Raw genomic sequence first — 24,301 nt, forward strand, 5'->3', positions numbered from 1 at the left:
TTTACAATTCTACCCACCAAATAACATTCAAAAGTTTCTGTCTCTTTAGAGAATATGGTCAAGGGACTTATTAATAATTAGTATTATTAAAGAAAAAACTAATTAAACACGTAGCTAATTTCTTTGATTAATATGTAATAAAACAAAAGGATGTCAGTGTGCTTATGTTTGAGCAATGTCCAAAATCCAAAAGTAGGAATTGTTTGAAAAGGCAGAAGGAAATATAGCAAACTTGATATTAGCCATTAGCATTAACAGGCAACCCTCAATGAAACATCAAAATACCTATAAGGGGTTGTGTAGGGTAAATCACCAGTTTTATGTTTTCTCCAATTTGGCCATTTTCTACAACCAGAAACGTCATAGCTGTCTTTACTTCATGATTATTTACACCAGAGCAGCCCGATCTTTCCCAGAAAGGGCTGATGTGGGTCTTCATTCCAACCAAACTACACCTGAGTTTACTGAAAGCCAAACTAAACTGGCTAAACAGATGGAATCAATCCAGCTACAAATTCATTAGACTAAAAATCTTTCACCCACACCAGACTGTCTTTGATTATCTCTTATCAGAGTCAAAGATCATAAACTGTAGAACAAGTGCAACAAAAGCATATCCAGAACTCTATAGCAACATAGAAGTCGTATCATTAGACACAAGCACCTACTTCACTTCACCAATGAGACGGGTCAAGTAAGCCATGTTAGTGATTTCACATAGATTATGGTGAAACCATTTGGACAGTGTTTAAGCTCAGTGTTTAAAATGTTGGACTATAGCTTGGAAGGTTCTACTTCCAGGATCACCATCTGCCACTTCTGGGCCCTTGAGCACTCAACTACTCAGTTGTCGCAATAAGATAAATGTCTGTAGCTCTGGATACAGATGTCTGCCCAGTGTCATAAATGGAAAATGTATCTTAAGCACAACCTGATCACAAAAGGTTGTCTTTAGAAATCAGGGACTGGCAGAGATGATTGTTTCAAACATCTTTAATGAGTTCTAAGTTCAAGGAATCAAATTTAAAGTGTTGTTTAGTTACCATATTACACAACAGACCACAACTGGGTTGTCACCTGCCAATCTATTAACAGGGAGAAAATTATAGCCTACATTGGGGCTTGTTCGCACCTGCAATAAAAATCTGGAAAAGAAGTAGCACAAAAAAACACAACACGATAAAAATTTTTGCTTCAGGGAGAAGTTTTTTAATGGAGAATCCTCGGTCATGGGTAGATCACACAATACGTAATGTAAAGATTCAAGTATTCCAGTAACTTTACAGTTAGATCATTAAAACCTCTGTATTTACACTAAAGCAGCGGCATGACATTATAAATTCAACTATTTGTGAACTTGTGCACAAAAATGTACATGTTCACTAAAACCTATGTGGCTGTGTAATAAAAAAGGTTTATTAAGCTTTTAATTCAGTGTTTTGAATGTTCTCGTGTTAATGTAATTTAATCATACAGACCAAAAACTCAATATATACAGTCATATGAAATAAAGTGTGATTTCCAGCTATCCATCCATTTTCTGAGCCCATGCCAGGGAACTCAAGAATCAAAGCAGAGGACATCCTAGACAGGGTACCAGTCCATTGCAGGGCACCCACTATGGATTATTAAAGATATCAATCAGCCAACAATACATGTCTTTGTACTTAGGGGAAGAACCCAGAGTACCAAAACCCACAGGCAGGGTGGGAATCAAACCCCCAACCCAAGGTGTGAGGCAAACTGGCTAACCACTAATCCACCAATAGCAGTCTTTAGAATACTGTACCAAAGAACTCATTACCTAATTTATTCAAATGCAAAAAAGAAGTCAGTTTATTTCTTATTAGCATAATCGTATTCTTATTAGAATATAAGGATGTTCAACATATTCAAAAAACATACATATGCACAGACTCGTAATAGTAGTAGAGTACAACTGGAAAAAGATATTCAATACAAAACAGTCTGTGCTTGGTGACTTTAGGTTCAATAACAGGAAATCACCTTGTTAGCTGTTTCCTCTTCTAATGTCGGATACGAGAGAATGAATTCTCTCTGACACGGCAACCTGTGAAAGACAAATACACAGATTGAATAAAGAATACTTTTGGTGTTAATTGTAGATATGTTAAAGACTCACTGTGTAAGACTCTGGTCCCTCTAGTTTTTTGTGCTGCGCATTCAAGGCCTGAACGGAGGTCTGTGCATGTACTCGACTCTCGTAGGCACTGCTCAGAGGATGCATAATCTGGAAATACAGCATAGAAGAACATTCGGGTCTGACGTTTTGTTGTCAGATGTTTTTGTTTCAGAAACATCCTGACATGATTATTTCGGAAAGCACACAGTGCAAATTTAGTGAAAAAGTCTGCCTTCGTTGTCTGCATTTCTAGTTGCTTTAGGAATCTGAACATTATGGAAAATTCCTTGACAAAGGCAAGATTTAGGTATCTACAAATTCAGTACATGTCACTTTTCTAACCACGTAACAGTCAAAAGATTATTAGATATAACCTTCCCACAAGGAAGTCTGTTCTCTAGTTTGACACTAAGATACTGGTCTCTTCACATTCCAAGCCTTTGCCATCCTTTCCTTTGAACAACTCATCATCAACTTTTTATTAAGATATTTAATTAATGATAGAAATCGGTGAGACTAAAGACATGGAATAGTGTGTGAGGGAACAAATTCATGAAGGGTCTTTAGAAATAAAGCATTCACATAATCTAAAGGGTAGATCTTACATTTCCTTGGGAAAAGACCTCTAAGCGTAGGCTTGTTACATGGGCAGGTGTGATTGATTGGACAGCCTTGACCGATCCTAAAGGATGACATGTCACGGGCTCTCCCACCTTTGGAGCAGGTTCCTCTGACAGGTATATGAGATCCATTTGAGGATGACCTGAAGAGGGTAAACAAAAGGAAGGAAGTAACTAGCAGACATACACTACAATAGTATTATAGATCTTAGACCCAATTCTATTTTAAGCTATTTCACTAACTTAATTAATCTTAATAAATGTCTTTTTAATTATTAAACATATTCAGGGATACGCTGATGAAATAAAAAAGCCCAATTGGGTTCATTGGATTAAAAGGGACAGATTGCAACAGTAAGGAGGTTGACAAGCGTCCTTACCATCAGTGTCCAGCAGTCTGTAGATTGCCTTTTTGCCTGGCAGCGTGCTTTTCTCTGGGTCCTCGCTCAACTTCATCCTAGGCCGACCTCCAACCTCTACTAACTAATGAGAGAAAATCGCATCTATGCTTTATTCCTTAGATTGCATCTAGATGAATTTACTACTATGTTCTAGAAATCTTCAGTGGTTACCTTATATACACAACCGAGTGAGGGATGACTCATGCACGTAACGAGGTGGGTTCCAACTCCCACTACATCAATCTCATTATCCTGAGTCGGAAAAAACATTTACTAAAAGCTAGCATGATATAATTGGATATTATGTAATATTTCTTCTACTGTATAAGGGAATCTCTTACTCTCTTCTTGAGCTCGGAAAGACTTTTTTCAGAAATGCTGTTCGTACCAACGATGATGAGTGACTCAAATGCTGTAACTGAGAAGCTAGTAGGAGAAAGATCAACTACTGAGTACCAGAGGCCATTAAACATTTATAATAGTTATAAAAGACAAAACTTACTGCTTGCTGCACTGTCTGAAAACATTACGCACTTCCACAGATTGACTACAGAGATCTCCACTATCTAGCCTTACACCCAGAGGCTGATACTGGAGCTCACAAAGCACCAGGGCAACAGCACAGAAACTCGGTAAGCCGCTACTGCAACAAAAAGAAATACACGTAGACGTTTCATACTCTTTTACGCATCATATTGAATGACACATTGAAATAAATGAAACTATCTTACTTGAAGAAACAGGACATTGTGTTACCTGCTGACATTGTAGCTGTCGATCACAGGGAGGAAGTTACAAGGATAAGCAATGGCATAGGAGAGAAAAGCAGCAAGCTCTCCCTCACGCACCTGCTGAGGATTAGCTCCCAGTAACTGACATACACGTCCTAACCAGTCCTTTACCAGTGGGACAAGCTCAACGGGATCACCGCCTCTCAAGGGCATCAGTGTCTGTTGTGAAAATTAAAATCAAAAGACATTACATATCGAAAGTTAATGTGAACTGCTGATTTAATGCTTTCAGTGATACATTCAGTAGTTAATGTGTATTCATGATTTTAGCCTTCAGCCTCAGTATAAGTGAAGGGCTGTAAAGGTTGGTTTTATATGATACAGTCCACTAAAACTTACCTGAATGGTGTCAAATATGGCAAACTAAGTACAGTGCAAAAGTCTTAGGCATACTGTGAATTAAAGATGCCTGCAAAATACTATATAGAGCAGGTAACAATACAATGTATGGTGTGAATGGTATATGGTTTGTGAATGGACGGAGGGTCTGGGAGAAAGATCTGCATCTGATGGATTTCTGCTATCAAACCGTATGCTCTCTCCAATAGTATGAGAGCATCAAGGCCAATTTTTTTTCTTTCTATACACTGAAGACATTTGGGTTTGAGATCAAATGATGAACATGAGGTGATAGATCAGAATTTCAGCTTTCATTTCATAATTCTTAAATCTATACTTAGAACATGGCACACTCCTGGCAGACCACCATATATTTACATGAGCAAAAATATAAAGTATAAAGAAACAGAAAGTGTTAAAATAAATTATAGTAAACTACACTTAAAACTGAAAGCATTTGGCAGACACCGTATTCCAGAGTGAACTAAACAATCGAGGGTTAGGAGACTTCCTCAGGCAGCAGGCATTGGCAGACTTGGGATTCAACCTCACAACCTTCCAATCAGAAGTCCAAGACCTTAACCACTCACCTACCACATGCCCTGTTTGGATGCATAGACTTGGTCCTTCTAAATCTTTTACCTCTTCTTTTTCGTCATTGGGTCCTTGTCTTGCTACATGATTTAAGTTCTTCTCAATTAGACTGGATGCATTTCTCAGTAAACACTCAGACAGATTAATGGTTCTGTAGACTCTTAAATTCAGTCTTTTGCTACCATCATGAGTTACATCATCAAGATTAGTAAACCATTTTACATTTACAGCATTTGTCAGACATCCTTATCCAGAGGAACTTCATACAACTGTGGGTTAATGGCCTTGTTTAGGGGCCCAGCAGTGGTAGCTTGGTGGACCGGGGATTTGAACTCACACCCTGACAATTAGTAGTCTGACATCATAGCCATTAGGTTACCGCATCCCTATTGGATCAAGTTTTGTAACTCATCCCTGCATTTCTTTGTGAATTCCAATCTGGCCTTAATATTCATACTGCTTTGAGTCTATGTTTGTAGCATGGCCTCTATATTTCTGCTCTCATAGTCCTGTACAAACAGTGGATTGTGATAACCTTACTCCTACCATGTGGAGTTTGCTTGTGACACCGTTAATCACTAACTGTTATTTGAGGTTTAACAATTTCCAATGTTCCAATGCCTCATGGAAAGAATCCTTCTGTAATACTGCCTAGATGTCAGTGGGTATTGTCAGGTATGGAGATAAGGACCTGCACCTATGGGGTACTAAATGGTGTTTATTGTTTCAGTGATCAGTAGCAAGGATATCTCATTGTGAACCTTAGAGCATGGCACTAAATTCAAAAATAACATTCACTTTTTTTAGTTACCCCAAACCTGCCTGCAATCTCCTCATTTCCTACTGACCACAAGGGAGTGTCACACATGTACCAATACTTTTTCATTAAAAAAAAAAAAGGTGCCTAAAGCTTTCGCACAGCATGGTGGTCTTTTTTGATTAGCAGGGTGACTAAAAAAAAGTTTGTGAACCACCACTTTAAAGCAGTTTATTCAAGCTGTTAATGATGTTGGCTTAGTCACAAAATCAGCTTCTGTTATGTTAACGTTCTTCCATGTAATGACGCACCTTTGGACACACCTCCTCAAGAGAGGTGAATGATGTGACATAAGAATGTGCAATGGTGCCTGCCACTGGAATTCCAAAGAGACGCCCAGCCAGAGCATTACTTGTTAAGTCAAAACCTAAGGCCAGAAAGAAAAATGGAAAGTACATTTGCTTCCACAATCCCAACAATAATAGACTTGATGAAATGGTACATAATGTGGACTATAGGTTTTTTGGACACTTCAGCATCTCCCCATATATGATTCTTTCACCTAACTGTTGCCCCAAAGATAAATCCACACAATTGTGTAGAATGTCGGTGTATTCTGTAGAATTAAGATTTACCTTCACTGTTCCAGCATGACAATGCCCCCGTGTACCAACTGAGGTCCATGAAGGAATAATTAACCAATGTTTACAAGAAAGACATCAATACTGATAACAATAATGGTCTTGTGGCTCGATTCCTATATTTAGATAATCCTATAACTATGTTCCAAGATCTAGTGGAAAGTCTTCCAGCAAAGTGGGGACCAACTTTAGAATGGGTGGAATGGAATATAAGGCGAATATGGGCATGATGGTCAGGTATTCACATGCTTTTGGCCATGTAGTGACATTTGCCTCATTAATGATGCCGTTTCTATCAATTTCGAGTTTGTCAATGTAGAGAATACTTTCTCTGACAGGAACAGGACACGCAATGATAGTGGTGACTGATTTTACAGGTATTGCTTGATGGCAATTAATAAATTGTGACACTTACTGGTCACATTAACAAGAACATCTAAACACCTGTTTATTCATGCACTTATCCAATCAGACAATGTAAAGTCATGCAGGTACAGGGCAAGAGGTAAATAAGAGCTTCAGTTAATCTCACATTAAACATCAGAATTTTGAAGCGTGTGATCTCGGGGAGTTTAACCATGGCAGGGTTGTTGGTACTATTTGGGCTGGTTTGAGTGTCTGCACAAATTGTTGTTGTTGTGTCTGCACAACATTCTCTTGATATTACACAAAATCCAATCAGACATGTCAAGCAATAATATGAGAATCTATCATGTGGAAAAAACTGGAAAATCATTTGGTAATTTTTTTCTAATGTTCATCTATTCAGTTTGGTTAAGCCTGTGGTCACGATAGCCTGTTCTTTGCTGACAGGAGTTGACCCCAGTGCAGTCTTCTACTGTTGTAGCCTATCCAAATTTTCTATTTTTTCTTCATTCTGAGATGCTTTTCTGCTCATTACATTTATAAAAAGTTCTTATTTTTTTTTAAATTATTTTAGTTATTATCCTAGCAGCTCAAACAAATCTGGCCACTTTACTCTGAACTCTATAGAGTAAACTATAGAGAATGCTTTTTTTTTTAAATTCCCAGCAGTGCAGCAGTTTCTGATTCACTTTTTTGGATTTCACTTCAGTCACACAACTGCCTGATTAGATAACTCCATGAATGAGCCTCTATACAGGTGCTCTATCACTACATTTATGACACTACAGCTCATTATTTATTTATTCATTTTAAAGTATATTATATAGTAATTACTGTAAAATAAGAAAAGCTGCTATGTGTGTACTATTGTGTACGTATTTGTGTTATATACCTCCAATATATGTGTAGTGAGAAGCAGTTAGGCCTCCATCAGGTCCCTGAGCTCTCCTCAGACCCATCTCCATAAGTCGCAGCTTGGGACCTGCAGCGAGACGAAACCGTGCAGCATTTGTGCACACGAGACTGAGAGAACACAAAGGGTTGGAGAGACGGTGAACATCGAAACGAACAACACAAAATGTTTTCTTGACAGCCAAACATATACAATGTTAAACGCTGCTATCATTTAATAGTAACAAAGTGTTGTTATTATTTGTGAAAAATATGAATGAATTCAAGGTCAAATGTATGTTAATTTTTACATTCATAATAATGTATGTATGTTATCATTTAATACTTTTAAAATCTAATAAGATTAATAATTAATTGCATTGCATTGAGTTTTACGTTTAAATCGTACTTTACTTTCTGACATGTACGTATCTATCCATTTTAGCACATTTATATCGCTTGCATTTTGGGCTTCAGTAAACAATATAGAAAAATAGCTTCTAAAAGTAATTAAAGCAACTATTATTAACAACATCAACATCAATCATCATCATCATCATCATCACAATAACAACAACACCTGGCATAGTTGACCAAACAGAGAAGGCTGGTTTCCAGCAGCTGAACAACAGCCAGTGGGCCAGACACCTCCAAAAGTGGAACCTACATAATAATACATAATAGGTCACCATTACTTTTTCACCATTCTACCATCAGAAGTTATTATAGCTGATGGGTGTATGGGTGTGTGGGTGATGGATGATGGGTGGGAGTTCTGCACATACTTGGGCAAAAACGACGGTGCCCTCAGCTACGGCACTGACAGACACGCCGGATGAGTCTAACGTTTTCAGGTAGGTGAAGAAATCAGGGTGCGTGTTTGAGGGTAACACAGTGCGCAAGTACTCCACATCTGTATAACACAAAACAAATATTTACACAACTGTAATGCTCAATTTATAATTCATTTCTGAATAAACCAGTAATTGCATAGACCATAAATCTGGAATTCTTAAATACTGACTAATAAAGTACTGATTTTAAAAATATCAAACAGGTAACAAGACACTATGTACTCCTAAAATTCCTTTCATTGGAAAACATAAGGAAACATTTGCCTGAGGATGCAAACGTATGTTCTTTGTGAGAACATAAAGTCATATGATTATATTGAATATTTTTGAACGTTGGCTCCTGCTCTGGTATAAACAAACCCAAGGAATGTACTGAAGGTCATACATTGATTCAAGATGTTAGAAAGTATGCACAAACACACACATGCACGACTCTTGGCTTTAGTGTTGTATGAAAGCTCATGGATGTTAAGAAAAAAAAAACTTTAGGAAAAAACTTTAACACAATAACGCCTGAGATCAGGCGCGCGCGCTCGCGCTCCACGTGTTTTAGTGCAGTTTGTAAAGCCGTCTATTGCGCAACATTCCAGAAACCCTCAGGAAGTGATCTCGCTGTGAAAAGTCTCGTCAAAGCATGGGGATTTTATCTTTCCAAGCTTAAGCATAAGTACAATGCGATACAACTAACCTTCAGGTGTGAAACAAAAGTCGCGCAGAAATTGCACACAGTCGCTCAGTCCTGCAAAAAGTGAGAACCCGCCGTTAAACGGATTATCTCGAAAAAACAGCTCGAACACGGCGTGTTCATTGTGCCTGCCAGCTCTCCAGTAGGCATATGCCATAGTGAACTGGTACAAATCCGTGAGCAGTGGTGACACTCGGTGGCGCACAGAGGTCTCCTGGGTGGCGCATGTCTCACCCGTCACTGTCGCCATGTTCGCTTGACGAAGTCCTCACTAACTTATTCCACGCCTACGACCGGAAACGTAGTCCACAAGCACACAGGAACTCTGTGAACATTCTGTATATCCATGCGTCTTAACTCCACTCTTATATTCTGCTGTCCCAGCTACAGATATGTGATTATATTTGTGCTGATGCTGCAATTGCTTTTGTCTCCCCTTTCCCAAGACAAACAACTTCATGAATGTAGATCATAAGAACCAGAATACAAGAATCATATCATAAATGTACCTTTGTGACTTGCAGACAAGAGTAAGCAAGTGTTTTGGGCAGATTTTCCCCAAAAGCAGAACAAAGTTAGGATCATTTTAATGGATTTAAAGGCTTTGTGCTGTGATGTAGAACACCAGCCTACCAACCTTATGTTTTATCCTAAGCAAATGAAATATATCCACTTGGTTGGAAGAAAGATTTTCTTTTATTGAATGAATGCTGGAAGAAGAAATGAGAGCTTATTCAGTGCGATACAAAGGTCTAGGATTTTATTTATGCATTAATGATCATTACAAATAACATTACTGACAACAACTTGAATGGAAAGTAGGATCTTTTGAATATTTACATGAAGAATAGTTTCTTAGTATTTGGCAGTGTGCACTCTTGGCATAGACTCGACGTATTCGTGACAAAACCTATAGTCAAATCTAATATAAAAGAGTGTCTGAACACATACTTCAATAGAAAAGTTTAGTCAGGAGGAAATTCTGACCTTTTGTACACAAAGGAGGTAATATCAAAAAAATCACACGTTCGTTTGCATTTAAATAGAAACCTAGATATAGTGCATAATCTGTCTTAAATCTTGAAAAAAAATCCATCTTCAGTAGTATCTCAGAACTTCGGACCCCAATGGTTGTATGTCAATATTAAATGTTATCACTCACTAGACCTTGCTAATAACAGAGTTTAGCTAAAAGACAGTGTTACAGTCATACACCCATACATCTCAGCTATACAGAAACAGGAAATAAGCATCCTGAAACTTTTGTTTTTGGTAATTAATATTTTTACAGTGCTTATAAACCTGTGTTTGTACTTAGAAAAATGAACAAAAAAAAAGCATATTCTTATTTTTAAAAAACAACTAAATTAAAAAGGTAAAAGGATTCATGCGTAAAATAATTACGCCAAACACATCTTTTGTCATTATAAAAGATGTCACCAATGTTTGGGAAGAATTCACACACGATCAGGCATCAAAACAATCTGAAGAAGCTTTGTACGGTTCTCAGGAACGACGTTATTAAACACCAATCGGTTGGAAAAAGCTACATAAGCACATCTGGTTCGATAACATGCAGGTAAAAGTTTACAGAGCCACAACTAATCATCTCTGGAGAGGTCAGCACAATGCACTCTCTGTGAGATAAGAAAGATTATAGATACTCCAGTAGAGTACATTGATATTGTACTTATAGTGGAAGTTGGACATTATCCATGCTCATTATTTACAGGTTCCATTAAAACAGAAGGGTTATCGAAGAGTGTGTGTATGGAAAAAATAAAAAATAATGAATGATGTTTATGTAGGAGACGATAAAGGAGGGGGAAGTAATATATCAGGCTTATAACTTATATAATAAGGCTGATATTAATTATATGTCACTAGAAGGGACTTGTGAGTCTGAAATGAGCTTGGCATTGATACTCTACTGGAACTGGGAGGTAATATGACATGTGGGAACTACCATTTCACTCTCAATGTGTTTGAGATTGCTATCTATGTCTCTTTTTAATCCTGCTGTCTTATTCTTCACAAAGCATAACCTCATATGCCGTTATACACATTTTACTAGAATGAATGAAAAGTAAAAGATGTTATGTAAAAACATTTCATCTCTATGTAGAGTCTATACTGTATAGTGTTGAGCTTCGGCTTCAAAGAACATTATTATAGCTCGATGATTATTATAATGATATTATTATATTTTGCCATAATAATAATAATAATAATAATAATAATAATAATAATAATAATAATAATAAGTACAGTCTTACATGAAGTTTTGCTGTTGTCAATCTTAGACCGGGTTTAATTAGTCTAATCCTGTTTCCCAATAAACAGCTGTAATAATTTCTATCATTATGTACATTCCTGAAGTGGGTGTAGGCTCAGGATTCTGCAGTGACCTGCCTTAAGCTTTCCGCTCTATTATATGTATGTACTGCAACGCATTTTGACACATGAGTACCTTTAAAAATATTCCCGTGCATAAATAGACAGCTCCCTGCGGCAGAGCTCAGTGTTTAGTCCTAACCTAAAGTACAAATCCACAAATGAGAGGATGACTGTGTCGACAGCTGCTATGACGCTTACTGATGACATCACATGACTATGCCAGCACAAGGTCATTTGGCAGTGGCATACATAAGTAATTACACTTCTTTAAACACGCTTTGAGATTTTATCTGGTGAGATTTATTGTATTAGAACATTATGATTCAGGCTTTGTTTCACTGGAGCTGTACATGTTAAATAATATCATTATAGCAAAACAATAATTCTGTACTGCTGCTTTGTGATAATGTTCATTCTTAAAAGTGCTACTGTATAGCAATAAAGCTGAATATCAGATCAACCAAAAGGGTCATGGTGATAAAAATAAAAAAAAAAAAGGTTGTTCGGAGTGTATAGCAGATTGTTCGAATAAAAAGCCAGATATGTTTAGCAGTATGTAAATTGTAGACTTCATGATAACTAGGGTTATAACTCAGTTATAAAAGGGAATTATTTATACTCGCTCTCTTCGGTGTCACCCAGAAGAAGATGGGTTTTCTCTTGATTTTGGTTCCTCTTAAGGTCTTTTCCTTGTGTTGTCTCAGGGAATCTTTCCTCACCATCATCGCCTCTGGCTTGATTGTTTGGGATAAATTTAACATATCAAATTTATTTCTCTAAAGCTGCTTTATGACAATAGCCATTGTAAAAAGTTCTATTTAAATAAAATTTAATTGAATAAATTAACACTTGTTTTTGAAAACAAGGACCTTTTATACCTTTTCTTTAGTAATCCTATGTTGAATTTACGTTGATCATTTTGCATTGGTTAATTAAACACTGCATTGGTTTATTCAATGATTAGAAGCTTTAAGAATATTGTACAGAAGAAGAAGTCTTTATTTTTGTCACATAAATTTTACAGCATCCTAACTTTGTAGGTTGTGGTCAGAGCGCAAGGTCAGCCATGATACAGCATCCCTGGAGCGGAGAGGGTTAGGGGCCTTGCTCAAGGGCCCAACTGTGGCAGCTTGCCAGTGCTTCAGCTCATCCTCTGATCAACAACCCAGAGCCTTAACCGCTTGAGCCACCACTGGCCCGGTGTGCTTATGGCAAACCGTATTCTTTAATTTGGCTAAAGATAAGTTTAATTTACTGTAACATGTTTTTAACAAGCCTGGAATGTTACTGATTATTAACATTATATAAACTAAAACTTCCCAGAAATTTCACACAATCTAAAATCAGAAATATCTTTGGATATAACTGTAGTTAGAATTATTGTAAACTTACATTTGTGCTATATTGTTGATATTTTTAATTCCATTAGCAAGTGTTTATGGAAAAAGACCTCTATAGTTAGCTACATTAGCCAAATATATTCAGTGCCAAAATTGTACACCCTCTAATCGATGTTTTAGGGCTTAAATAATAGCTGTCTGGTCATCACTACCTTTATGAATAAACATTAAAAAAGACAGATATTAAAATGAAAAGTAAAGTAAGTAAAATGACCAAGTTTCAGAAACAAGGTGGAAATAAATAAGTACGAATAACCCTTCGTAGCAGTCAGGTGTTACTAATGTGCCTAATTAGCTAACCATAAAGAAGGGTTATTAGCGCTATAAAAGCACAAAATATAGTGGTTTGCTGTTCTGGAGCACTTGTGTGTCTGCGTCATGCCAAGAAAAACAACTGTCGCTGCTCATCAATCTGGGAAGCGTTATGAAGCCGTCTCCATACTATTTGAAATAAAAGATTTTACAGTGAGAAGGATAAAGACAGCCAGTCTTCCCAGGAGTGGGTGTCCAAGTAGTTCAGCCCAGGGTCAGAGTATTTAATGCTCAGAGATATAAGGAAATCCCACAGAGCTACATAATGTGACCTACAAGCTTTTGTAAGGACAAAAATGTTTATGTTTAAGACAGCAGAATCAGAATAACCTTGGAAAACTTGCGGTCATTGAGACAACCATGAACTCAACTTTAAACCAAAATATGTGTTGACCATTTGTCCAGCAATTTCATCTGGGTCAAAACTGAGTCTTGCAACAAGACAAAGATCTCAAACACATCAGCAAATCGACTAAATAAGTAAAGAAGAAATGATTAACAGCCAAGTCAAAGTCCAGAGCTCAACCACAGTGAGATGCTGTGGAAGGATATTCATGAGATGAGATGTGCCTCTGTTCATGGGGGATGTGGTAGCCTAGTGGTTAAGGGGTTAACTTCATGCTCTACATGTTACTGAATTAAAGCATGTTCTTCTGTTAACAATATCTGAATGTTAGCTTTGGGAAAATGAACACGTAAAAATGTGTTTTTGTTGCTTTCATTGTTGTCACTGTGTCCTTTTAAAAAAAAATGTTTTATATTCTATTTGTTGTGGACTTTTAAGCTGTGACCCTTTCCAGGCAGTTAATAATGTATGTTGCATATTCATGTTATTGAACATGATCTTTGTTGTCTGCTGAGCTTCATACTCAAGCATGTTTGTGCCATATCAGATAAAAGAAAAATTCTCCAGCTTTTTGTTGCTTCCCCTGGGAATAATCCACTTACATTGTGTTGTCTGTTCAAGCCAGAAATATATTTATATTCAGTAACATCCTGCATATAAAGTTTCAATGTTGTTTGTGTTTCAATTACATGCATGTAGCATAAAAAATCGACCCTCAGTGTGAAACAGGGTCTGTTTTTTGTTTTAGTTTTCCATAATCTGAGAGTAAAGCATTATGAAGCTGTTGCAATAGACTATTTATTACATGTATTTTAAACAAATCCTTGGTTTTTAGCATTGCTACAATAATGCTAGCTTAACTGTTGCTAAGCTAACATGAACTTGTTTGCTAATATAAAATTTACTTTCTTCAGTGAATTAGCTTAGCAGCTAGCTTTGAAATATTGACATAGCACATTGCTACTTTGATTTACACTAAAATTAAGAGTCATCATATACATTTTTATGATAACTTGTAACTAAATACCTAAATAATTTGCAAAGAAATAAATGAGGCAATAAAATAGTAAGCTAATAGCAATTTTTGCAGCTAAGTTATATCTAGCTACTAAGCTACTGCTCTTTAGCCTGTTGATAATAGCTAGGCTATAATAATTACACAAAACCTGATATAGTATGTTTGATATGTATATTAAAATGTTAGCTCTAGTGTTGAGAATTGTTGAAAAATATATGTAACTAAGTGTAACATTGTCTTGTTTGTTGATTTGGTAAATCCATTTTTTTTTCAATCATTGTTTTGAATTCAGATCAGTTGAGCATCATTTAGGATGAAGTTATTATTAAAACTTTATGAACTGAATGAGCATAAAATGGTCTACTTTTAGAACAAAAACACATTCAACCAAAAACTGTAGAAGTCAGGCCCTTCCAAAACCAGTAATATTTCTATACCAATGAAATGTTATCAACATAAGTGATATGTGTTTACTGTGATACTTTATTTTCTTCACAGTCTGAATTCTGTTAAGTAAGGTCTCCAAAATGTAAAGTAGAAAAGGACAATTTGAATTTTATTGATGTATTGATGAACTAAATGTTATAGATATGATTTACTGCTTGTGCATTCTAGATATTATGCAGTAAAATAGGTTAAACTTTTGCAACATCACAGCTGTTTGCAGAAACGTATTTTGGTGAAATCAAGATTTTTCCGTTGTGTGAGAATCCCTTCAGCCATTACAGTAAGGAGGCCTGGTCCCATTACGGTAAGGAGGCCTGGGGGTCAGGAGAACTTTGTGCCCATAACCCATGACTATGCCCATGGGTATTGTCATGCTGGAACAGGTATAGTCCTCTTAGTTACACTGAAAGGAAACTGTAATACGACCACATACAAAGACATTCTTACACAATTGTGTGGTTCCAACTTTGTGGCAAAAGTTTCGGGAAGAATAACATACAGGTTTGATGTTCAGGTGTCCACATACCTTTGGCCATATAATGTGATGTTATATATATATATATATATATATATATATATATATATATATATATATATATATATATATATATATATATATATATATATATATAATTATGCTACAAATAAATAATGTAAGTAATGTATGTGTAAAAATGTGTAATGTAAGTACAGTAAAGGCCTAAGGCAATGCTTCATTAAAATAGTCTACACATTTTAGCAATAAAAAAAATACATGTGAAGGTAAAATGTGTAGACTATGTGTATATGTATGTCAAAATACAATACAGAAGAGTGTAAATGTATATATGTAATTGTCTTTATTTAACCCAGACTTTGTAAGCGTTTATTTGTAGCGCACTTCGGCAATGTGCGCTAAAAGCGTCATGTGAGGTCAGAGAGCAGGAATTCCGCCTTTAGCTCAGCAAGGAGCCACAATACGGCGCTACACACACATACACACACATACAGACACATACGCACACACACACGCACACACAGAGGCGACCTGAGCACATTTTACGCGTCAGTCTCCAAAAAAAAAGGTGAACTCGTGCGCACGGCGCTGTTGTTTCCGTCCCAGACCGGGACTAGGGGGGGAAGACGTGACTTTGCTATACAGATCGTGTGTTTTTCTCAGAACTACACCAGCAGAACAGTTTTGCCTGACTGTTTCAGGTGACATGTATTTGGATCTTTGGATTTTGACTTCCTTTGGAAAGTTTTAAGCCCCGGGATCACCACGGATCGCTCTTTCCCTCTCTGTCTCATGTCTGTGCTGATTTTGTCCTCCTTTAACGTGCACTATGACGCCCGGAGCGGAGAAAAGACTCGAGTCTCAGCTGAAAATGTTGGAGTCCATGATCAGTGACCAGCGATCAGACCTCAATTTGGCGAGTTTGTTGGTAAGAAGAACGTGCGGCTTTGAGATATTAGTGTGTTGCTGCTTTAACACTCTATCGTATGTGTTGTTTGCTGTGATTAACTATTTGAAGACTTATGATATGGTACCACATGTCTACTATCTGTCCATGCTTTAAAGGTACAGGGAGTATCAGAAGGTTCTCATTCATCCGGGACACTGAAGTCAAGACAGCTGGACATTTTTAAATTGTGAAATAATGTTTCTCATTCAAGGAATTGTGCTCCTAATCCCCTACATTTAATTACTCATTTTATATATATATATATATATATATATATATATATATATATATATATATATATATATATATATATATATATATATATAATAATTATTATTACTATTATTATTATTATTATTATTATTATTATTTTATTTATTTATTTATTTTTATTTTTGTTTTTTTTTTTTCTTTCCTGAACGTGAGTTATGAATCAGAAAGGAATAAATCTTAAGCTCAGACTAGCTTAAGTAAAGGGGTGTAGTGTAGAATGTTATTAATGTGTTTGCTTTGTAGTGACTTTCTGGAGCCTTGAGCTAGTTTTTAAAAAAAAAAAAAAAAAGAAAGAAAGAAAGGGCAGCCAGAGAGAGCAAAATCCTTAAACCAGTCTAACAGGGCTGCCCACACCAGCATTTCTGTGAATTATCCCAGCTACAGTCTTCATCTTACATTACAACATCTCTAAAAACATGAAACTGAATATCTGTTTAATTTGCGAATAAGCAGAAGCAAAAAAAACCCCCAAAAAACAGTTGTAAATAACAAATTAGTACTGTAAACAAGCAGAAATGCCAAGTTAAATGGCCAAGCTGATGGTTTTGGATCTTATCTGCTTTTGTGTGATATAATCTTAGTGTGTTAAGGAACACACCCTTCTCCTCAAGAATGTGCCTGTCTTGAAGTGCTCTATTTCCAATCAGTGTCTGTGTGTTTTAAAACAAAGCCTGCTCTGAGGTCCTGGATAGCTCTGTCCTACACATTTCTTTGTTTATCCTTCTCAGACACAATTAGCTGATAGACAAGCCCTGATGTGGGTAAGTTAAAGAAGGAAAAACACTTGGAGGTCAGGAATACTCCTTAATACTTTATTTGATGATCAAATAGCTTTGTTTCATCATAATTATCCCTCTAGGTATTTCATGTCAGTGCGTTTGATGTAATGTAGAAAGAAGGGAAGTTGTAGAACAAGCCTGTGTTGGAGCCAACTAAATTGTTTTCAGTTTGCATTCAAGCTCCAGCTAATCATTCAAATTAGCCAGAATTTCTAAAGACATAGGCCAGTAGGGTGTGTATGTGAAAACTCATATTTGTCTTAAATCGGGAAAAACGGATTTGTTGTCAAATGCACCAGGAAAATAGATCATCCAAACCCAAACATATTTACCTCACTTCCTGATCCTATCCTTAATCGCATACTTATGCGCTTTTTAGCTACGGGTGTTTCTAATGGCTTATACCATCTCAGGTTTATATAAATGTCATGTGTTCTAAGACACTTCATTAAAATTTAGTATTTTACTCTCTAATAATGGCCTTTCTGTGGAACCGTATTAGGAAAAATATTTACTAGGAAAAATATTTACAATCTGATAAGAAGGTTTGTCATTAAAATATCTGACATATGTTCTCTGCAGGTTCATTTGCTTTGCAACACATGTTGACCAATGTTTTGGTTATATGAAAAAAGAAATGAAAATAAGTATCAGGTCACGTGACAGTCACCTAGCTTGAATCTTGTGGCAAAATCAGTAGAGACATTTTGTTTTTTCTTATCAATACATTTGGTTTATTTTGAAATATTGTGGCATATGAAAACACTCCCTGTGAATGTAGTATGTTTAAATAAGAGGATAGGAATTTATATTCCACCTGAACATACCTTAAATGAAATACTGATCTCATTCGTGTCTTCTAATTGTTTTCCGTAGTTCCTTTATTACTGGTGCACTCTTAAGTAACTAACACATCCTCACTGTTAAAAAGGTGATAGTGTTACAGTGTCAGTGCCAGACTGTGCTGGTGAAACAGGAGCTTCTCTTTAGTATAAAGATTTTTGTCTATATTCAAATCCTGACTTATAGTCATTAAAGCAACACCATTGAGCACGTGCGACAGTGGAAATTATAGAAAATAATTCACAAGTAGGTCAAATAAGTCACATGGAAAAATACTTTTTTTTACCTGAAAACATAGAACAACAGATTCACCTCCTCAAATTTATTGCAGGTGAACAAATCCTATTCTATAAAAACATAATTTGAAAAATATATGGAGCAAAAACACATTCGCACATCTTTATTAAAAATATCAATTTTGCATGGAAAATGTAGCAAAATGCAATATATTGCATAAATATATATATATACGTATATATATATATATATATATATATATATATATATATATATATATATATATATATATATATATATATACGTATATATATATAGTTTGTTATTTTTGTATTGGATATGTCAATAACTATAACTGCTTGAATCTTTCACTATGAGTCTCAAATGCTTTTTTTAATTTGTATTTTTTTTTTTGCTCAGCACCTTATGTTTACTTTATGTATTTTCTGCTGAAGAATTTCAGAAGGTTTAACGCTTGTGTTTGTGGGAGAGAAAAAAGTCCACAAAAAGAGTTTCCTAAATCCTAAAGCATTTTTAGCTCTGACTTAAAAATTAGTGATACTCGTGTGTGACCATTTTCTACAGCTACAAAATCTACTGTTAGAGGTGCTCAGTTGTTTTGCTCGTTTAATACAGTTATACCTAAAAATCAAGGAACGCCTTGGAGTAGAGCCTCTGTGCCATGGGATTGAGAAGAGCCAGTTGTTTATATAACAAAGCTGTCTTGGGATTAAGTGGGGATCCCCAAAACAGCTGGATCATATCAGACTCAAACACAAGTGATATGACTAATCAATGATGATGATTGAAAATGTTTTTTTAGTATTTGTATTAGTATTTCACTTAAATTATTACATCACCAGGCCAGTGAAACAGATTCCAAACAGATCATCTTTAATAATTCTGATATTTAAAGCCAGGATCAGACTTGATCATACTTACTCCAGAAATCCTCCAAGCCCCTTCTTCATGTCTTCTGTTGTTAAAGGGGAAAATAACATTCAGGAAGTTGAGGTTATATCCTCAAATTCAGAAGAGAGATAACCACCAGCGTGCTGAATCATATACCACTTCCTGCTTGTGTGTGTGTGTGTGTGTGTGTGTGTGTGTGTGCACATGGTCATCACACTACAACTCATTTGTAGACTTAATGAGTGTAGGTGTGTGCTTTTGAAAAAGTTAGAAGTAAACTGGGACAAAAAAGCATCACATGAAGCTAAAAGGCAGAGCTGAATAAATTTGTTTTATTGCCTCCTGTTTGTATGATGAATGATGATCCGTTGTTTGACAAAGTAACAAGCAGTGAACATGTGGGTTGTTGGGGTGGTTAAAGGTGAGTTTAATGACTCATTTGGACATATATTTAGCTCTGTTTTTTTTAGCTCTCAGAAATGCAAGTCTTCATTCTCACCTCATCAAGCAGCAACCACCAAGGCATGAGTTTGCCCAGCTCCTGGTGAGAGATCATTAAGATTACAACCGTTCCAACACCCTCTAAAAGAATGCAGCTTGGTAATACTTGGACCTCTCTGACCTGACTGTTCTTACCAAAAAGACAAGTCCAGGCCTTGCTGGACTCTTCTGTGGCTGGTTAACTTCATGGACTCTTACCTAGTGAAGAACCTTTAGATTCCATTTGACACCCTCTCTTCTCTGATGATAACAGCCTTGGATGGAACACCCCTGGCCAAGAGAAAGCTAAGACACCTAACCTCATTCCTACATCTTGCCACCATCAGGATGGCAGGACGCTGATGTACAGGAGTTAAAGTTCGTTCTAATACAGTATTCCCCATTATTCTTGGTCACTCCTTTCACAACTTCTCAAAAACCCATATACTGACTGGTCCACTGGCACTATCCTAGAAGTGGAAGTGGAGTGTCTTTATTTTCATCCCGAGTATAATCACAATGCAGACTTCCTGTACAATCTCAATGCAGACTTCAGCAAGCAGGGGGTCACAACTTGATCTTTACACTATCCACATGACTGTACCATTGACCTGCTTCCAGGCACTTGTCTTCCCATAGGTCAAAACTTTTTACTCTGTGACACTGAGCAGGCAGCTATCGGCAAAAACATCATCAAAGCCCTCGCTTTGACTTTCCTTCCACTTGCCCCACTGGCACAGGGTTTTTGTGGGCAAGAACGATGCAGGCCTTTGCCCATGAAAAGATTATCGAGGTCTTAAAAAAGTCATGGTCCGAAACCACTATCCATTGCCACTTATGTCCACCACTTTTGGGCTGTACAGGGAGACTCCATCTTTACCAGACCTGAAATGGACAACACCTACCATCGGGTGCATATCAGGCAAGGGGATAAGCGGAAAACCACATTCAAACCTCACTCTACAGGACATTATGAATTAAATTCTTTATAAAATTCATGGTCTGGAACAACTAGTCAATGCTACTTAACGCTACCAGTTTTGAGTTGTTACAAAGAGCGTCCATCTTTACCAAACTTGACCTGCTTCACCAAACTTGACCTGCTACACTCCTACCATCCGCCAGACGTATGTGGACACCTCACCATGGTATGTGGTTCTTTCTCCAACTGATAACAAATCTGGAAGCATGCAATTATCCACAGTATGCTGTATCATTAAAATTTCCCTTCACTGGAACTAAACCTGCTCCAGTAGGACAATGCCCCTTTGCACAAAGGACCCTGCGAGGTCCATGAAGAGATGGTCTGCAAGGTTAACCGTGGAAGAACTCAGTCCCACTCAGAGCACTGACCTCAACCCCACTGAACATCATTGGGAGGAACTGGAGCACTGACTGCACCACAGGCATCCTCGATCGACAGCAGCCGAGCTCACTAATGTTCTTGTGGCTAAATTACCACAAATCCCCAAAGCTATGCTTAAAAATCTAATAGAAAGACTTCAGAGAAGAGTGCAGGTTACATATGTCACATATTCGTTCCAGAAGAACTTTGTTCACCTCATAACACTTTTGGTTTCTGCTTATTTTTCTGTGCATACCTTTAGTGGCACCTCTGTAGCATGCAGAATGCACAACCTAATCCTTTAACCTAACATTTTGGTAAAATGATGGGACTCTTCATGTGAATATTTGTGTTAGCATATGTTTTTGTTTTTTTTAAATCCATTAGAAAAAAACTGCAGCAGATATCAAGGAATGCCCAACCAGTACAATATGGAAATCATGTGTAACAACATTATCTACTTTATTAGCATATCTATATCTCCATCACATTTCCTTATCGTAGTTGGTCGAATGTCACACTCGTAAACAGTACGTCTCTTAGAATTTAGAACTCAGCTTCCATTTTTAGCTTTGTATTAGATGTATATTCATCTTTAACCACAATTAGTTTGCAAAACAAAATCCCCAGCGTTACTTCCTACATGTCTAAACTGAAGCTAAATGTAGCATGTTGTCTTAAAGCTTGCTCATGCCTTGGAGTTGCATGTAGATTGTCCTGATCAGAGATGCATTTCTAATGGTTTCTAATGATTTTTCTTCTCAATTTGTGCAGGATTCTATAAATGCATTGGCCCTTGACCTGAATCACTCTGCGCTGAGGAAGAACAAAAACATTGATGCCTTCCTAAACAGATGTAAGCGCATTTAAACAAACAGTACAACTATTATCTAAGAGCACTGCGGTTAAAGGAATAGGTACACATTAAAGTGACACAGTTTCCACTCACCCACCCAAAGTTGATCAGCCAAGACAAGTTTGGTGCTTTAATTGTCAGCTAGAAAATTAGTGATTTGAATAAAAATTTCCAAAAAGTTCCAATGTATATAAATGTAAATCTTTAGAGATTGTTAATGTACAAGTTGTAATACTGAGTGAAAAATGTCAGTTCAGGAGAGTGTATGTAGATCAGAACATTTGATTTAACGTGAATGTTGGAAAAGCATGGAATGTTGCCCAATCTAGACTTTTCAAGATTAATAATCCCCTAAACAATATATTAAAACTCAATCCTGTTCTCTGAGATCACTTTTCTTTTAAAATAAAAAAAAAATTCAATCCGAAGTGTTTGTGATGTCACATGCAGATTTGCAATAAATATTAAAGAATTCTTGACATGTCATTTAATATCTTTTAGACATTTCTGAACACATAGTTGTGTCAGTAAGAAAGCTTTAAGTTTTTGTGGACTGTTGTGTAGATGAAAAGGCTGTAAACCGTCTGAGGGAACTGCAGGTACGGCCGGATGATTTCGACCGTATCAAATTAATCGGCAAAGGAGCCTATGGAGCGGTGCAATTGGTGAGTATGTGCTGAACTCTGTAGACGTGTGTGTGTGTGTGTGTGTGTGTGAGAGAGAGAGAGAGAGAGAGAGAGAGAGAGAGAGAGAGAGAGAGAGAGAGAGAGAGAGAGAAGAAAAGAAAAGAAAAGAAAAGAAAAGATAAATACGGGAAAGGTGAAGGTGTTTTTTTTTCTTTTTTCTTTCCTTTTTTTTCTATGTGCTTTTTGCCTTTAAGCAGTGGTTGTGGTAATGTATTTTTTGTTTGGTTTTGGTAATTCTTCTTAGCCTGCACGAGTTTGTACATGTCCAGAGATTGCCGGAGCGTGTGGGTTGGATATATATGTTTGCTTAACTGACACAGTTATGTTAGAATATATGTAGAAATTAGAACGGTTATATTTTCTTGACTGCTTTTTAAATAAAACTCAATAGTTTAAGGAAGAAAGCTGAACAGTTTAAAAATATATATTTCGATAAATAATACATATCAAAATATATTTTATATATTTTCTATTTTATAATTAACACCAAAAGCATCATATTATAAGGTGACACTATAGAACACATGCATCAGATTCTAAACATCAAGCATATTTTTGGCAACTGTTGAAAGATTTGGAATGTTGTATACACATCATTCTTACAAAAAAAAATTGCCCAAAAGATTTTAAACGAATGAATATGTAGACAATATGGTACCATTATGATATACTGATATTTATTTTAAAATATTTCTCATGGGTAAGATTTAGGATTCTCATTAACACAGTTCTCTCATTAACAGATCACATTTATCTATCCAGAATTTAGTAATATTATTATAATATAATGAACAATAGTCTTCAAGCACTTCTAGAAATCCCACAAAGAACATGATGCACTGAAGCCTCAAGGATATTTATGATAGTCATACTCAAAGGATTCCATTGGCGTATAACCCTCATACCTCATACTGTACCAATACCTCATTCATTATAATATGATCATTAATATAAACATAGTTCTGTAGCTTAGGTGTACGAGAATTTAAAGGTATTTGTGATGTTATTTTTATTTTTTTAGCAAAATAAACTGACAACTAGATATTAGTGGAAAAGGCTGTTCTGGTTCACTCACAGCATACAGTGTATTGGTCTTACACTTGATATTCTTACACTTGGTGTATTGGTGTATTGGTCTTACACTTATTAATATTAACCATCAGATTCAACAACAATATTATATTAACTTACAGTGCTAGATAATTAGTGTGTAATAATACTGTGTAATAAAATCAATCTGTAGTAATGAATATAATTGAGTTTGTTTATTTATTTATTTATCTATTTATTTATTTATTTAGAAAATGCTATATTTCAGCATATGATTAACATACGACAGGAAGATATTTTTTGGGGCTGATACGTATGTTGACTTTAGATAGATAATACCTTGAAAAAGGTCTTTTTTTTCATTACTGGATTTAAAATTGTTGTTGCCGTTGG

General features: G+C 36.2%; 2 protein-coding genes across 5 annotated transcripts in view; one reads left to right on the forward strand and one right to left on the reverse strand.

Annotated features, from left to right (window-relative positions):
• Positions 1–1,186: 1,186 nt before the first annotated feature.
• On the reverse strand, positions 1,187–9,365 carry naprt (nicotinate phosphoribosyltransferase). Of its 3 annotated transcripts, XM_060883981.1 has the most exons (14): positions 9,086–9,364; positions 8,329–8,456; positions 8,124–8,206; positions 7,545–7,675; positions 5,957–6,072; positions 3,921–4,114; positions 3,667–3,807; positions 3,506–3,590; positions 3,336–3,416; positions 3,144–3,246; positions 2,749–2,906; positions 2,144–2,251; positions 2,008–2,071; positions 1,187–1,618 (listed from the first exon to the last, which is right to left on the reverse strand). In XM_060883981.1, exons 1-13 carry the CDS (start codon positions 9,330–9,332, stop codon positions 2,012–2,014), a joined length of 1,635 nt encoding a protein of 544 aa, XP_060739964.1. In that variant the 5' UTR covers positions 9,333–9,364; the 3' UTR covers positions 1,187–1,618; positions 2,008–2,011. The 3 variants fall into 3 exon arrangements, with proteins under 3 accessions (XP_060739964.1, XP_060739965.1, XP_060739963.1); XM_060883982.1 differs by having other exon boundaries at positions 1,187–2,071; positions 3,667–3,804; positions 9,086–9,365; XM_060883980.1 differs by having other exon boundaries at positions 1,187–2,071.
• A 6,647-nt stretch (positions 9,366–16,012) lies between these two features.
• Positions 16,013–24,301, forward strand: part of LOC132854388 (rho-associated protein kinase 2-like) — a 42,034-nt gene continuing 33,745 nt past the window's right edge. The window contains exons 1-3 of one of the 2 annotated variants that reach the window (XM_060882746.1): positions 16,013–16,426; positions 22,091–22,172; positions 22,737–22,837. In XM_060882746.1, coding sequence (XP_060738729.1) covers positions 16,328–16,426; positions 22,091–22,172; positions 22,737–22,837 — 282 coding nt within the window. In that variant the 5' untranslated portion in view covers positions 16,013–16,327. The remainder of the gene's footprint in view (positions 16,427–22,090; positions 22,173–22,736; positions 22,838–24,301) is intronic. The other variant, XM_060882745.1, reaches the window with a different exon arrangement.

Source organism: Tachysurus vachellii, chromosome 12 (genome assembly GCF_030014155.1).
Source record: "Tachysurus vachellii isolate PV-2020 chromosome 12, HZAU_Pvac_v1, whole genome shotgun sequence".
NCBI classification, from domain to species: Eukaryota; Metazoa; Chordata; class Actinopteri; order Siluriformes; family Bagridae; genus Tachysurus; species Tachysurus vachellii.